The sequence below is a fragment of the Fistularia commersonii genome, chromosome 20 (assembly GCF_037954325.1).
Source record: "Fistularia commersonii isolate RoL2024-O1a breed Wild chromosome 20, RoL_Fcom_v1.0, whole genome shotgun sequence".
Classification (NCBI taxonomy): Eukaryota; Metazoa; Chordata; class Actinopteri; order Syngnathiformes; family Fistulariidae; genus Fistularia; species Fistularia commersonii.
In genome coordinates, this window is record NC_141303.1 from 2,911,428 (window position 1) to 2,928,562 (window position 17,135).

General features: G+C 43.4%; 1 protein-coding gene across 2 annotated transcripts; it reads right to left on the reverse strand.

Annotated features, from left to right (window-relative positions):
- Window positions 1-2,560: 2,560 nt before the first annotated feature.
- Window positions 2,561-8,412, reverse strand: naa30 (N-alpha-acetyltransferase 30, NatC catalytic subunit). 2 transcript variants are annotated; one of them, XM_086166690.1, is made up of 5 exons: window positions 8,315-8,411; window positions 7,374-8,143; window positions 6,511-6,634; window positions 6,285-6,340; window positions 2,561-3,835 (listed from the first exon to the last, which is right to left on the reverse strand). In XM_086166690.1, exons 2-5 carry the CDS (start codon window positions 8,010-8,012, stop codon window positions 3,698-3,700), a joined length of 957 nt encoding a protein of 318 aa, XP_086022816.1. In that variant the 5' UTR covers window positions 8,013-8,143; window positions 8,315-8,411; the 3' UTR covers window positions 2,561-3,697. The 2 variants fall into 2 exon arrangements, with proteins under 2 accessions (XP_086022816.1, XP_086022815.1); XM_086166689.1 differs by having other exon boundaries at window positions 7,374-8,412.
- Between the last annotated feature and the right edge of the window lie 8,723 nt (window positions 8,413-17,135).

Genomic DNA, 17,135 nt, shown 5'->3' on the forward strand with positions numbered 1-17,135 from the left:
GACACAAACATACACAGGCTGTTATGAGAGCGGCAACTCCGTAAACATCTACTCTCCCTCTCGGCCGGGGGCTCCTGGGATGTAATATTTTAGCTCGGGAGGGCAGGAAGGGGGGAAGATACACCCAGATCATCAACAAGGTCTTGTCGTGTCACTCGGAGGTATCGATTCGAAAAACCATTCAAACGGCTGGTCGGAATGAATGTTTGCTTGGGGTCTTGTAGAAGCGTGTCCTGCGGTCGGCGCGTTAAAGCGGATCTAGCTTTCGGTCGGGGCACATGGCAGTGTCTCAAGTGTCTTCTGCTCTTAAGGACCGTTGGCAGGATAAACACACAAAAACACACGCACACATACGCACGGATATCAAATTGCATAATTGATGGCGAGAAAGCTTGAATTGCATTTCACAAACTGCCATGTAGTTTCCAAATTGGAGGGGATTTCAAAGAGCAAGCTGACTTTGGGGGGAGATTTGCCCCATGTGCAACAAAGCCCAAAGTAACATAAAATACAATTCCGTGCTCTTCTCTCCATGCGCATTAGGGAGCTAAAAAGACGGCCTCCTGGAAATTAGCTCGGGAAAATGAATGAAAGTCAATGGTATCAGTTGCTTAGAAGCTGAAGGTCTTAAAATACACATCCAGCCTCAAAACCGCTTTTTTGTTTTGAGTTGTGTGTCTACTCGTTTACGACACGAGCAGAAACCCAGCGTGGAACCACTTTCCTGACCATCCATGCACCGATCTCTCACCCCGCACCTCTATCACTTAGATGTGTGTTGCTGAAAAATATTACACAACAGGTGTTTTTTGAGTTTACTATCCAAAGTCGCAGAATATATGAGGGATTAGTTATGTTGATTTGATCAAGAAGTGAATTCCCGCTGACCCACCAGTTTTGAGAGCTTGTTTACCGAACTAGGCAACCGCCATAACGAGTACATTTATATTTTAAGACCTTTGACTTTGAGGTAAGCCACAGATAGCATAAGCCCGAGGCAGGTCTCTAGTTCCCTACGGCGTACACAGAAAAGGGCATTTACTTGTCATCTTACAACAGGGAGCGTAACGAACAAATGACTTTCCCCAAAAAAGCTGGCTTGTTCTGTGCGGTTTACATTTCCCGAAAAGATCAACCAATCTGTTTCCTTCAATCTATCAAGCCGACACCCAAAATTCTAGAAAAAAAAAAAACAAACAAACTCAGAACAAAAACAACAACAAAAACTTCATTTGTTTTTGTTCCTTCTTTTACTAACAGGTCCTGTTTTCCTTAATAGGCTGGAACAAAACAGAACACACAAAAAAAAAAAAAAAAAAAAGTTATGTTCTTGTGCAGGGCCTCTGGAAGAAGAGAAATAAATGTTGCAGAAAAAAAAAAAATCCACTCCTTTGTCAAAATAACACAGACACATTCAAACCAACATAGTCACGGCAGCAATTTCCATAGAAGTGCATCTGACCTTTGTTCATTTTACTTTTGAAGAGAAACCGAAGCGGTTAAAGCGAACATTTTTTTTTGCCACGAGTAGCGTGAACTAACAACGTGTAGATCACGCATTCCTTGCTGTGTATCGGGAAAAACTACCGGGGGTCGAGGTTGGTTGTGAATCGAGCGAGGACACCTGGGAAGTGCGTTGTAGACTCCGCCACGGACACGCGGCATGAGGTTATACAGGTGTATATATATCTAAATAATCTGAAAAGCGAACAAAAAAATAATAAAATATAATCTGCTAAGAATACTTGTCTATTTTCCTTTTTATCCTCGAGAGATAAAGGCCCACACGTACGCAAACACACGAATCATTCTCAAACAGGACTCGATACGTCCCCTTCCGTCTGCCGCCGAGGCCGCGAGTGTTAATGGACCGAGTGGCACTTGCAATGAGGAGAATCAGACTGATCGTCCAAAGGACTGGTGAACGGAGACAGCTAAGGCCCATTGGACCGCGCCAATGCTGGCAGTCTCTCAGAAAGACTCTGATTGCTCAGTTACTGGGACTTGTGCTGGGGTTGGCAGTGCAATTGGGGGCGCTCTGATGGATCGAAACTGGAAGCCAAATGAATGCAACTCCTCTCCGGGGTTGGATGGACTGAGACTTTGGTGCCGACGCAGATCCATCAGATGGTCAAAGTGAAAAGGTGCTAACAGGAGTGATTTTTTTTCATTTTTTTTTTTATCTGCGCCGACACGCAAGAGCCCAACCAAAATACTGGTCTGCCCAGGGCAGTGTTTTACATTCAAAAGATCCGATCGGCTTGCGTTGTACGAATTACCCTCTGGAAAGAGAAGTTGCTCGGATGTTGAGATCTTACTGAACGTAGGTTGTGACATTGACATTTATTGACCCGTCAATCTGATTTGGTCGCTGATGGTGGCCAGTGCTGCCCCGATTTAAGGTTGTATTTCTGACTAACCGACTTCCAAAGTCCAAAAGTGCAAATGAGATCATATACATGTCACCTCTCAGTCTTTTCTGATTGAATTTGGAAATCGTCCGGATATTTGTATCGGTTTTGTGAACATCGTTTGTTCGTAACATGGGTCTGGTGTAGTGTTGATGACTTTTAAATGGGCCTTTAAAAATCAGCTTTTTTTTTTTTTTTTTTTTTAAATCCATGTCAGAGATGTTTATTCCTGGACATCAGCATCGACTGCAAAACTCCAGCATTGGTCGGGCTCTACGAAATGCTCAAACCACACAGAGGAAGGGGTTCAGAGGGTTAATGGGTACACGCTGATCACGTGCACGGGTTAAAATAAACGCATGCTTATCTCTGCGGGCTTTAGCCTCGCCGGACGAGGCATGTGGTGGAAACAACTGCGCCACGTGGACAGGTTCGGGAAACACAGACAAAAAGGTGGGATGACAGTGCGGACTCATTTCCATTCAAGCATGTGTGTACACACACACACACACATTCACTCATTCACTCAGTGCTGCCCAACACGTGCATTCGGACACACACACACACACACACACACACACAAAAAGGCTGAACACTCAAAAAAAAAAAAAAAGGCTGTACAAACATACAGACTCCCCCCCTACCCCCAGCCAACATACAAGGTTAAAAAAGAAACAAAAATAAACTCCACAAATATTTTTACTTCCCAGTCTGTTTTACTGCCTCGCTCACTTGTTTCTGGTTTGCACCACCAAGTTTGTTTTGTCCTGGGTTTTGTTTTTTTTTTTCTTTTTTTTTGGGGGGGGGGGAAGGGGGGATGATCTGGTGTGATGTTATGTCCTCTGGGAGTGCAGGCGTGTGTCCTCACCTGAGCTGCCTCACACCCGACTTCCCGCTCCGTGCGCTTTCCAAGCTTGAAGGGTCAAAAAAGGTCACCTAGTCCTCACTTAAGGTCATCCCAGAGACCACCCTCACTCGCCTCCCCCTCCTCCAAAAAGTATATGGGGGAGGGGGGGCTCTTCGTGGGAAACATATGGAGGGATTTCAGTCGGTTTATACCAAATCAACAGTTGTTCAAGGTCAAGGACAAAAATAGGGTGTGTTTGCGTGTCTATGCATACCTATGTGCATACTTTTTGCAGGTTTGTACACAGGTGTGTGTGCATGTATGTGTGTGTGTGTGTGCGCGTGTTAATGACCAGGGCAGAGCTGAGACTCAAGCTGATAGTGTACGAAGGTAACAGCACATGCTGTCCTGTCCTCCCCATGTCCCCCTCTTCCTTTCATTAGCGGAGCCACAGTTTGAGCCGCAGTGCGTCCACGCCGTTCAGATAATATCTGAACAGCCGCTTGTCTCTTACAAAACCTAAGTTCTCGTAGAGCTTCAGGGCTGATTTGTTAGTGATCTCGGTCTCCAGTACAACCTGTGAACAAACACAAGGGAGTTTTATTTGGGGGGGGGGGGGCAAATAAATAAATAAATGAATAAATAGAGGAAAAGTCAAACTTTTGCAACATAGTTTAACTGTACTTGTTGCCTTATTACATTTAAAACACGCCCATTAGGTCGCCCCACTTGACAGCATATATTCAAGGTATGTCTGCGTGCTTACGCGTACCCATGTGCATATTTTGCAGTGATTTGGGAAAAACGACTGTGCGTTTTTTGGGACATTCCTGTTCGTCTTTAAGACATTTCTTTGTAAACTGAAGGTGGATCACACTTTCAACAATTTTAGACAGTTTTTGATTCAATTGAGAGAATTTTCTCATACTATTAGCTAAGGATTAAGTATAAAATGCGATCAGTCTGTATAAAGATGGCAAACTTATCCTAATTTTTAACATTAACTGATACATGTTCCCCATGTGTTGATATTTCAACAAGCTCTTTGCCATGTCAGATTAGACATTAAATTAAATTAAATCAATATTTCATGTAAAGTAAACATGCATAATTCCCCTTTTAGGTCAGGCATTAGCAAACAACTTGGTTCACAAGTGCAGAGCTGGAGGGCTGCCAGTAGGATACGTCTCTAATGACACTCTATACGTACACATGCACAGATCTTATTTCTATTTGAGCGGTAATGATTATACCCTGTCTAGACAGGTGAAAAATACATTTCTAAATGTCAGAATGGATCCATTCTTGCTGAACCAACTTCTCTGAGAGTCACTTTTGCCCGCTGCCCTGGAGCTGAAGTTGTAAAAAAACATAAAAATGAGAAAAAAAATAATAAAACTGGGAGTACTGACTAACATGGCATTTGTTAGGTAACATGTTGCTCTTATCAGCTAATGTAGGTGCCACATCAACCGCCCCTCACTGTTTCATTCACACTATAGAAATGTTTTATCATAAACAACTTGGGCTGTGACGGAGCTACCGCCTGGGAGTTGCTACCCATGAGATATGAAAAACACAGCCTGAATTCTATTACAATCAATGTTAAAATGTGAGAAATCAATTTACAAATAAATGAATATTCAGCATTTGATCAATTAAATCGGAGCATTAATTCATATTGTGCTGTAATGCAGGAGGAGTTGGTTTAGGAATTTCTAATATTCAAGCAGTCATATGAGTCAGATGAACAGCATTTAGGAGCCAATCTGGTGGGAAGTCTGACTGACACGTGTCTTCTCGGCAACCACGACAAGCTCTCTTCAGAAATTATGGGTGTGGTCTCAGGCTGCTGGAAGCTGTTCAGACGAAACCGGCCATGATCACGGATGCACAATAACCAGCTTTTAAAATGTAAACCTAAGAGCAAGATGAATCAGACAACATCTGAGTTCAATATATGATCTCCTTTTGTCCCAGTTTGAAGCCTCTGTCATTTCAGAGGAAACCTATATTGCACTTTTGCTCCTCAGCCATCTGCTGTTTTCCACCGGCTATTTGTTCATTGTATATTTTCGCAGGTTAAACCCAAACACGTGCACAAAACAGGCTCTTAAGCACAGGTCCTGACAACAACCGCACTTGTTCCATTGCATGGTTATCTCACGCTTCTCTTTACGCGTATAATTGTCATTTATGAGATAAAATATACAGCCAGGGCTTAGAATAACGTGAAATCACTGGTTTACGTTACAGCTTATCGATTAAAATAAAACAAAAACAAACGTGCCAAAATTGTTGGCCATAAATTTTAAGAGGACATTCAGCCGGAGGCGTCTTTTACTGCGCTATTACTCTCGACCTCTAATAATGACCGTGGGCAAAAGCTACTGCAACCGGCGCTGCTCTTCTTCACTTTGTCCCTGGCGTCTGTATTTGTATTTGCACGTCTGCAAAGCTGAGAAAAGACGCTCCACTCTTTTACACTCCTCTAAGACGACCAAGCTGCTGATTTTGAAATTTCACGACTTCGCCTGTGTTTCTATCGTATCACGAGTTCAATACCTTCCTTTTTTTTTTTTTTAACCAGGAACTCTCCTGTGTGCGGATCAAGTATTTTATCTGGAGTTTCAAAATATCGCAGCAAACTTTGAGTAAACATCCAGTATAGGTATAGAGTATCAGTGGGTACCCGATGTGCAAAGATCCGAGTTTCACATCGAGGCCAAAAATAAGTTGGCCAGAATGTTTCATTGTGTGAGGATGAGGAGGGAGAAAGTAAAAGCTTTTGTGTGGCACCACAGATACAAAAACACAGCAACAAAACATAGGTCAGCGTCGCCCTAAGGATGTGTTGACCAACATTTTTTCTTCCTCCGCATTTTATGTGCCAGTTTAATTATCTATGGGGGTTTTTCGGTTTGCTGTGGATTTTCAGTAACATGTGCAGACTGATTATGTTAATGGAAGTTGATGGCAGAGGGTTCGTGATTTTGTCACTTCGGTGTCAAGATTAGGTATCTCACCTCATCACAGTCCCCCTCCACCATGGCGTAGATGGCCTTCTTTACCAGATTAGTACCTGGAAGAAAAGAGACTATGTAAAGTAATGACTTATGAATAAGTGACGCTTACCTTCTTATTCTGAGGTGGAGAACATCATTTAAATAAGTTATATAATGGGGTTCAAAGCACGATGAGGCAAAATCAACTAAGTTAATCTGCAATGAATGCACGGGGGCGGCGTCTTACCGATGCTTTTCCTTCTGTGTTTTGAGTCCACGGCTAGCATGGCAATGTAGCCACGTCGGAACATCTTCTTGTGCATGTCAAGCTTACATACTATGGCTCCGACACACTCCTGCTCCACCATTGCCTGCAGTGCGGACAAACAAATTTAGAACCGTCAGGGCGCGAGCGCGGTGTCACAAAAGCAGTAACGATTTCCAAGAAGCTGCTGTCATCCCGCTGTCTCTCTTGAGATGACCCTTGACCCCACAATTTCATGCCACTTCCTCTCATGTCATTCAGGAAAGAAATAAAATTAAACAAGACATTTATGACCTTAAGGGTAGAAAGCATAGACACAAGGGGTTACTACCCCTGATATAAATCACAACTGTGTTCAGATTTTGAACTTCAAAGTCTTTAATGGACGTTGTTTTTCTTTTTAATTTTTCAAACATCCCTGTAAACTGTCCCTTGTTGCCGTGCTGTCTCTCTTCCTAATTCGCCCGGCGTGACGGGATCGACAAAGTAAGAATTTCATCGCATCGTCCGAACGGCCGTATTCTTACAAACCGTACGACAGTAGAAATCCCGAGTCTACAAATCGATGGCAAGTGGGTACGTTATCGGTATCGAACGTTTGCAGGCATTTTGTGAATTTTAAACCTGCTTTTAATGACATTTTTTCACAGACGCTGACCTCTAGACGAACGCTGCCTTGCAGACGGATGGGATGACATTACATTTACATGCACGGCGTGTGCGTTTCTCCACAGTGCATAACAGAACAGTGCCACTTGTGTTTTGACAGACAGCTGGAATTGACGTGAAATCACGGATACCACCAGGACAGAAGTGAAAGGGAAGCCTGTTAAATCCAAACTCACCAGAAAGCAGAGCTGCGGCCAGTTGTGGATGAAGTACCTGTACGTGTAAATTGAATAAGGCTCAGACAAGTCCTTAGTGATCAGTCTCATGATCCACGGCATCTGCAGCTCGGACTCGTAGCGCACATAACAAATACCGTGGCCGTCCTCTGCAACCCGGCCGGGGCAGCGGCTCAAGTCGAGCCGCGCCAGCTCAGCCGCCGGCGGCTGCTGCTGCTGCTGCTGCTGCGCTCCGCCGGGCCCGGCGGCGTCCGGCGGCTCTGCGCCCGGCGGTCTCGGGGTTTGCGTGAGGTCAAAGCCGTCCTTGTCTTCCTCGTCGGTTTGTCCGCGGACCGCGTCAGTCCTTGTGCAGCCCGGCATCCCGTTCATGCTATTGTTAACGAGGTGAGGGTGACTGCCGTTTTTGGAGAAGGGGCTGTGGCCTTCGCGTTGGCAATGCTCACTATTGTTTCTCGCCGCTAGGCCCCCACCGGTGCTGCTGTCACAGTTGTCCACGGACGGTCTCGGATTGTCGGGCCGGTTCGCTGCGTGCTGCCGGCTGTCGGCGTCCTCCGTGGGGCTAGCCAAGCCGTTTAGCTGCTGCTGCTCCTGGCTTTGCATTTTCAGGTGAAGCGCCGCCGGGCTAACTCGCGCTAGCATGTTTTTCTGCTTTTTCTTGACCGACTGTTTCACGTCGGTCGCCGGCTTCGACGTGTCCCCCGCGCCGCCGGGTACACGGTCCTCTCTGTGGCCGGCCGGCTCTCCGTCGTCCTCCGCGGAGCCCGCAACCCCTGCCCCGGGGAAAGGAGGAATATCAGCCGGGGAGACGGGCAGTGCGCTACTAGGCCCAGGCGGCACTGTGGCCATCCCACCGCATTAAGGTGGAGATTCGCGCTTGGAAAACGTTGAATACACTCGCATTCACAAAGCGAAGGGATATACAAAAACAATATACACGTTACCTCGCCGAATATTGCATAAATCCGAGGATTAACGAGGCGAAAATGTTTCAACTGGCGACGATAGTCGCTGCCTTCTCATCGATCTCCCAGCTGCCGCAAAGTGCTGTCGCAGCAAAGGCCATTGCAACACCGCACGGTGACGTTTTACGACAGTGGTGAAACTGGCGTTTTCTCAACTTTATTTTGATCAATTTTTGTCTATTTCAGCCATTTATTATTATTTTTTTCCTTCTATCACATGCATGAACATATCTTGAGAGCTACCATAAAAAATAGCCTTGGAAAAGGCTCGCGGTGAGGATTAAATATTTTTAAATTCATGTAAATAATTCATAAAAACTCTATTTCTGAAACATATTTGAAAATTGCTTTCCTGTCGGTCGTTTACTGGCAACCGGAGGAGTTCACACTCAAAGATGGTTTGTGTTTGTGCTACTTTACATTATTACCACTGGAAATAAATGTTTTTTTAATTATAAAAAAAAATCCTTAAAACCAAAAAATATACAGTTTTATGACTGATATTCCTTTTGAACCACCAAGTTAAATATATATTATATTCCCCTTGCCACTTTTTTTATTTATCTATTTTTTAATTTATTTATATTTTTTAATTTTTTTCTTCTTCTAGAATTAAACATTTCTCACAAACCTTTAATCCTGTCAACTTGTAAAATTCAGTGATTGCATACAAAATGAATGTCCTTATGTCCTGATTCTTCGTCATCCCCGTTTGTATCCCCGACATCCGATTCTACTTTGCCATGTTTGTTTGTGCATATGTATATCTGTTTATACTATTTGTGTCCTATAAAAATTTGTATAAAAAAAATATTAAGACTGAAAAATGGAAAATTATCTAGTGAGTTAGTGCCATCTACATAGCCTCCATTGTGACGTTTGATATGTTCATTTTGCTGGACCAAGAATTCAACAATCCTCAAGGACACGCCATGTGGGGGGACTTGAGGGTTGAACCCAAAGGTCACGACCCAAACTGCTCCATAGCTGCCTCTCTACCAGCAGTGGGCGCCAGGTTGAGGGATCCCTCGGAAGAGGGGTGGTTTGCTTCACTTCTTGCAACAATGCCATTGTGTTTCCAGCAGATGTCACTAGCAGATTAGTTTCCCTTACCTTTGTCATGCATTTAGCAGGACGACAAGTGAAGGACTACTCAAGACGTTTATAACTACTCTCAGCAAGGACTGGATTTAGCAATAAAGTTTTTTTTATTTTTTTATTTTATTTTTTGAAACAAATCTCTACTGATCTGTGAAAACGAGCACAAAAAATTAAAAATGACCCAGACTGACGGTTTCTGCGAAATGAATTTTAACAAATCTCAAAGAGGCAGGACTCCGACTGATTGCGTCAGTTATAGATGCAAGAACAGTAACACCAAATGCAAATTATTATGCTGCCTCCAGGGTTTATTTTTTCACGCTATGTTTTTTTTAAAAGGACATTTTTTTCAAAATAATTTTATTTATTATGGATTATCTGACTTGTGCATCCATTCTGACCAGTGAAAACTGCGGTCAAGAAAATGTTTTGCACAGTTTCACACCTCCACTTCTGCCTGTCAGTTGCACTCACAATGTCACCAAAGGTGATCATTTATGATTTGTGAATAAGTTCCAGACTCTCAACAAACTTTATGACAGCTCTTTTTTTTTTTTTTCAATAATGTATAGCCATTCTTACAGGATGTCTGACTTTGTCCCCATGCATCCTAATAAATGTGTATTTAGCCTCAATGTAACTTTTCCTCCAGAAAAGACCTGGTGAAATGAAAGTTGAATTGAATTTTCGTGCTCAGTGTACATTAGCTGTCACAAATATAAAAACAAATGTTAAATTATCATTACTGCAGAGCAGTCCAGGTCATGCTAGGAGGCAGTATTGCTCTGTTATGCACTTATAGAAAGAGGTCCAAGAGGTGGAGGACTACTCTCCAAATCCATTGTCCGGAATACACTTTGTGAACTTTCAAGTCCATTTTACCTGCAAGGTTGTATCTGTATACGTACAGATATGTTCAATTAAATAGTTTCCATCCAAGGTTCTTGTCTGCGGTAGTTTCTGAGGGGTTTCAACCTGCTCGCTCAGTCAACGCCTTTTTACCTTGACTAGCAGTCCTGGAGCTTCACTTCTACTTTGAGACTGCAAGTTACTCATTCAATCGTATGGTGACAAAGACAAGTTAAAGGAAGACACACTTAATTAAACCCGGCTAAATAAGCACATAAATTAGTCTTTCTGTAAGTTGAATTCAAGCGTTGTTAAATCACATCAGCACATGAAAGAGACTAAATGAGAGAGAGAGTGAATGAGCGGGCCCTGAAAACTCTTGAACTCCTCAGAGGAGTGAGATAATTGGCGGCGTGAAGATGAAGTAAGTTACACGTTATCGGAGAAAAGACCTAAAACAACCCCGCAGCTGCTCTTTTCCTTCACAATGAACGTGGAACGAACGTATCCTTCGACCGGCGGCGCAACGTAACGTGAAATAACACTGATGTATTAAAGGTATGGATAAGACTTAAATGAATCTAGATCAGACATGAAGTAATTCAGGTTACATTTTGAGCATTCTGGCATCAAGACAGCAACGCTTTATATTATTACAGCAAATCTAATCCCTGTGTTCGTATTCTCGATAGACAGACAGATTGATTGATAAATAGAGGCAGAGAGGCACATTTTGCTTGTCCTGGAGAGGCAGCGAGAAAGACCGGTGGAGAGACGGCCCTTTGAAAGCTAAGCCTTGGGGCTGAGAACTCTCTGAAGAGCTGGAATCAGACATGCACAATCAGTTCCCCTCTTCAAATCTCCTTTACAGGCCTATCTACTTGAACAGGCTTCTCTTAATTACTTTCTCTATCACTTCGCGAGCTGTGCCTGGGACTCTGAGCAGCATCTTGCCAGAGACACTTGGCTGGTTTGAACCCATATTTATATATCTTCTTTCTTTCTCACAATCCTGTCCCGTACCTTCTCTACCCCTCGCCGCCTCCTCCTCCTTTTTTTTTTTTTTTCTTCTCCTGCTTTCATTCTACATAGTGGCTCTTCCTGTCCTATCTCTATCCTTTTCCAAATATCTCCAGGGTGTCAGTTGCATCATGTGACTGGTGTGCTTGTGATTACGGCGGTTGGCACTCTTGCTCATCTGAGGAAGAACCAAAAATACCTTGAAAAACATGCAAATATATGGTCAATACGGAGCTCAGCGGCGAGAGGATATGTTTTGGAGATTTATACATTAGGACAACCCCGGCTGACATTGAAACCCTCCTCCTTCGAGTCTCCCTCCCTGTTTTTCTGAACCGGTCTCAGGGGCTGGAGGCCAAGCTTTGGATCCCCCCCCCCCCTTTTTTCCCATTCCTGCTTGCCTGTCACATTGGCTCACTCCCCTCTCACTCAGCTCACATCCTTGTGTCCCCCTTTTTTTTTTTTTTCCTGCCTGGCGTCTGGTCCACTAGAGCTGTATTTAATTAGTTTCTGTTGGGTTAATTAGGGGCTAAAGTTAGGGGATTGGACCAGAACAAAAGCAGGTCAGGCTGGACGGATGCAGGTGCTTCAGAGTGGTTGCCAGATTCCACCGTTCAGATTAAGATGGCTGCAAATTGTCTGGAGTATTGGAGAGAGTCACCAGTGAATTGTAAGGAGAGGACTCGCGCCGCATATGGGACGGCGGCTCCCTGTGAGCCCGGGGCCGCCATTGTTGTTCTCTACTTTATTTGCAAACAAGTCCCCCTTTTTGCGATTTTCACCGGTATCGTTTTTTTTTTTTTTTTTTTTGTCAGGGTTTCGAGCAACCTTTCATGCCTTTCGTCGCTCATATTACAACGGCTCGCATCAGACGGAGCCGATAACGTATGTGAGGAAATCACGTCTTTTGAGAGTCTCTTTACCACGTCGCCATACAAGGTGCTGAGTGGAACATTCATTCTGCTCCCGGCTACTCACTTTTTCATCCACGAGTGGCAGCTACGAGTCTCCCTTCGTTCGCTTTGTCTCTTGGCCGGGGCGACGAGAAAAACACATGAGAGGGACATCAAATGGTAAATCTGGGCAAGTGAAGTGCACATAAAATGGGCAAACGAGACCTGTGAAGTGCACATCAGTTGGCCGAGACGGGATGTAAAACGTAAAAGAAAAGGCAGTCAAGAAAAGCGTCAGGCAGCACCGCGCTGAAGGTGACTTGCGACTTACTTGGTAAATTTTTTTTTTTACATATGTGTAATATCACTTTTGTGGTAAACCACAAGACTTTTGCGAGCCAGAGAGACTATGGGCTTGTAATGAGATGACATCAATAAGTTGTCAACTTTAACTATATATCCAACTAATATATAACATGAATTTGAGTCATATTTTATCAAGCATTATGTGACCCCAACTCACCAAATACAGACACTAATGCGTCACATAAAAATTCAGAACTGGACGAACATAGCTATTTCGAGCTTGTGCGACATATTCTCCATTTTTTTTCTTAAACTTCAAATATTTTGATTTCAGAGGTAAAATGCATATTAACCCTTATATCATGTTAAGGGTCAATTTGACCCATTTCACCCATTGACCCAATGGGTCAAATTGACCCTTAACATGATATGAGGGTCAAAAATGCAAAAAAAAAGCAAGGTTAACTGTATGGAATAACTTGAAAATGAGTCGTATGAATGTGAATTTTAATTCTACATCACAGTAACAAAAAATAGACGTTAAAATTCAAGATTCAAAGCGTTTATTGTCACATGTACTGTGTCCACAGTGCATTTGGATATGTGCTGATAGAAGAGTGGAAACATTATTATAAATATGACTATAGATATGAACATGAAGAGTAAAAGAATGGTAAAATAATTGAATTAAAAATTAATCCAAAATTATTTCATTGAAAAATATGTTGATATCCGGTAAGTCCATCTGGTCTCTTAGTTTTAAAGGTTGTCCATGTTGTTTAGGTTTGGGACAACCTCTGAATATATTTCTGCAAATTGAATATCTTTGGGTTTGGTGCTTTGCAGAATGTCATCTTCAGCTAAAAAAAAAAAAAAAAAAACTGATCTGAAAACTGTGGCCCGATCAACAAATCAATCGTCGAAGTAAACAAACCTAAAGGCTAAAGATCGATTCTAAATAACTTAGTGGCAATGTTTGTCCGTTTCTTTCACCCTCTGAAGGCGGGAAGGAATTGAATGAAGCTGTGCAAGCCAGACAGGAGTTAAAGGGAGAGAAGAGGTGAAAGAGGAGAGGAGAGAAGGAGAAAGGAGAGGAGAGGAGGGCATCTCTGGCATGGCTGATGCCCCTCGGTGCGTGAGGGTCCTGGGGCCCTTTAGACAGGCGCCAACCCAGCGGGAAGTAGAGACAATCACGCAGTACCAGATTCAAGGCGTAGAGATGGAGGGATGGTGGGAGAAAGCAGACAAAGCGCACAGTTAAGAAAAGGTGTAGGACGCGAGGAGGACGAGAGTTGTTCCGGGTCGAAATGAAAACGAGAGTTTCACGGAGAAAAAAAAAAAAAAACGTCGAGCAGACGAGAAGAAAACAACCGCGTTGATGAAGAAGCGGAGGTGAGGGGGGGGGGAGTAAAAGAAGAAAGAGCGCTCGGCGGAGAGATAGCATATATTCCCTCTGTAACAGTCTTTATCACCAGCCCAGATCGTGGCGTATGAACAGTGATCCAAGTCAACCATCTGCTGAGGCTAGATAAGCCTGGGAGAGCTGGGTATTGAGCTGTCACTCAGGGAGGTGCACAGAGAAAGAAAGAGAGGAGGGGGACCGAGAAACAGAAGAGAAATAAAGACAGAACGCATGGAGAGAAATGGGAAGGGAGCGTTAGTGTGCAAGGTAGGAAAATTCAAAGGGACGAGATTTGCGCCGAGCCGCAGCGCATCCGTCTTGTTTGAGAGAGACTTAACGTCAAATAGATGTCCGGCCCTGTCCCGTCTGATCTTAAATTAATCCCCCCCCCCACCAGTTAATAAGAAGAATAATGAAGTGAGACTGTTTATCGGTTTACGTTTTCAACGACTCGTCCGCCCACGTTACACTGCAGCTGTTATTTGCTGTTTGTTATTCACGCACGCGTGCCATCGAGACGAGTTTGTACGACTATATAAAAATGCCGTTTGGCTCTTCGTTTATCGTTTAAAGCCCGGGCGATAACGGTCGGGGAGCGTCTCGGGAGGGGATTTTTTTTTTTTTTTAACCCGCGACGACGGGCCGTGAGGGAGCACTTCTGCCGGGACCCCAAACGGTGAACGACGGGTTACGAGGTGATTAAACCCACGCGCAGGTGATTCAGTTAAACCCCCGCTTAAACGTACCCCGATAAACCACTCGCCGCATCGCTATGAATGACATTAGCTTAAGCATGAGGTGCAGGGAGATAAAGATCAGGAGATGCCAACTTTTTTTTTTTTTTTTGTTGCAAGATTTTAACTTTTCAAGCCACACACACACGCCTACACAGACACAGAGTTGCTTCTAGGTGTTTATGGGGTGATACTGTGTTTGTGTGAGAGTATGAATTAAGGCTGGGAGGGGGGTCAGACCAGAGAGTGGGGGTTAGAAGGGGATTAGCTGGGGCCAGTTGGATCATTTTACAGCCGTAGGACCCCCTCTCACCCTCTGCAGTCTCCTGGACAATGAGGATTAAACTCCTCTTGTTCCTCAACTCCGAAAACGGCAGGATGACAAAGACACTATTCCTCTTGGGTCCCTGGCTGTGGCTGGGAGCTGAGCTGAGGAGGGAGGGAAGGAGCGGCGAGGAGGAGGAGGGAGGCAGGAGTAGGCAGGGGGTCCATCATAAAATTAATCCCTTCACAGTTTCCTCTGGGTGCAAAGTGAGATATGAGACAGACATGTCTAATGAAACGCTACAGTCATCTAAGGGCACAGTGATAAAAGCATATATGAAAGTAATGGAGCTTGTCATTAGTGCTTCTATTAAGCGGATCGAGAAAGTCGTGCTCCCCGTTCGTGATTGACACTCGAGATTAATCGATGAATGCTGGACTAGAAAGGCGTTCTCGCGATACTATTATCAAAGTGGTTGACATTTTGAGTATTAAATCCGTTTTTTGGGCCGCAGAGCATTAGATATACCTTACGCATATCCGACGCTCGGGAGCAAAATAAACAAAGCGATGGCAATTCCACCTCATTTACATAGGCGCAGTTGTATTGCTCACCAAGCCCAAATTCATTTGCTAAACTGAACAAAAGACTAGAAAATATATGTATTTATATATGTTTGGCTCAAACCGGGCACCGTTTTCTAACAATGACACAAGATTTAACTAGAATCAGTAGGTTACTAATTTGTAAAATCGTAGAGGTTTTTCCACCGTGGATTAGCACGTACATCCATTTATATAAGAAGACCAAGCAGAAAAATTCTTCTGAATGTCTTGTACATAAGCTAAGACAGTACAAAGTTAGCTTACCTATATCAAGGGACACTTTAAATGCAGGGAATTTGAGGGGAAACTACCAAGAAGAGCTTAAAAAAATCCGCTTGGCAGCACCTCCAACGCATGGTAGTTATGCGTTAAATCCAAAAGATGAGGGAAAACCCATTCTATCCTTGACGTACTCATTTTATTTAACTGTTGCACGTACTATTCGTCGAGAAATAGCGGGCGGACTTGGTTTTATTTCTTGAGCTAAAATCAACCTATAAAGAAGTACCGAAACTCGTAACAAACCGGCTTTGGATTTCGTAACCTCTGGATAAAACCGGTCTTTGCGGCCCCCCCCAAATGTCGTGCGCGAGCATATCAATGTTCTCATCTATTCGAGCGAATTAACACCGCGACGTATCACCGGAAACTCTTGCAAACAAGAGGTATCTAAAACGACTGAATGCTAAACCCTGTGTAAAAGCCCCGTGCCGAGCGGTGCCTGATCAAAGCCTGAGGCTACGTTCCCAAGATGGCAAACTGTCTACCCCGAGATGTCCTACTCGGATGATGTGCGGATTTTTTTATTTCATTATCTCTGGAATTATTCGCTATTCCGATCCCTTAAAAGTCAACATAAAAACATACAAAGACACAATAAGTGACATCTTTTGGCTTTTCGCTTCGGTTTCCTACATGCATCGGAGCTGCGTCTCATTTCTGACGACAATATTTGTCTGACTTGTTGACACGTGCGGATTTGCTTCACCTGTCAATTGTGAATTTTAACGGCGTTAACTTTTTTGTAATTGATTGGATTGTGAAGTTATTTTTGGATGTCTTTAAGACATTACACAGTTGAGAATGAGAGCGGCAAAACCATTAGGAATTTATACAAATCACAACGAACTAATACTTACAATTCAAATGTGTTAAGATGAATATTGTAAGAAAATGGAATTAAATCGAATGAAACCAGATATCCCGAACAATGTGAGACCTGACTTCGAGGTTCTTTTAACGTAATTACTTGTGAAATTAAGTGTATTCTGACTGATATGATGGTAAAACTGCTCCATATCCTCCATATTGATGCACTTTATGATCAACTGAAGACAATAACAATGTCTCTTGTGTAAAGAATATTCATAACTAAGCACTATAATATCTTGAGTTTTATAAGAGTTTCCTTGAGGCGATCATCGAGTAAGCTGGCTCTTCACAAACGCTTAAACACCGAGTAATATTTTAGGGTCAGGTTTGATCTAAGCAATGGATGTGACCTCTGTATCATGACTGTAACCTTTCGACGCCAGAAGTCATATTGTTCATAACGTGATCATAAGGATCATATTAACTGGTCAACACGCAAAAGGGAGGGACAATTAAAAGGGAAGACCAGAAAG

Excerpts from the sequence above, each read along its gene's own strand:
- naa30 (XM_086166689.1), bottom strand. The coding sequence starts at position 8,219 with ATGGCCACAGTGCCGCCTGGGCCTAGTAGCGCACTGCCCGTCTCCCCG. Across the intron at positions 6,341-6,510 it reads ACACAGAAGGAAAAGCATCG|GTACTAATCTGGTAAAGAAG; the intron begins GTAAGACGCCGC and ends CTTTTCTTCCAG. Across the intron at positions 3,836-6,284 it reads TGGAGGGGGACTGTGATGAG|GTTGTACTGGAGACCGAGAT; the intron begins GTGAGATACCTA and ends GTTTGTTCACAG.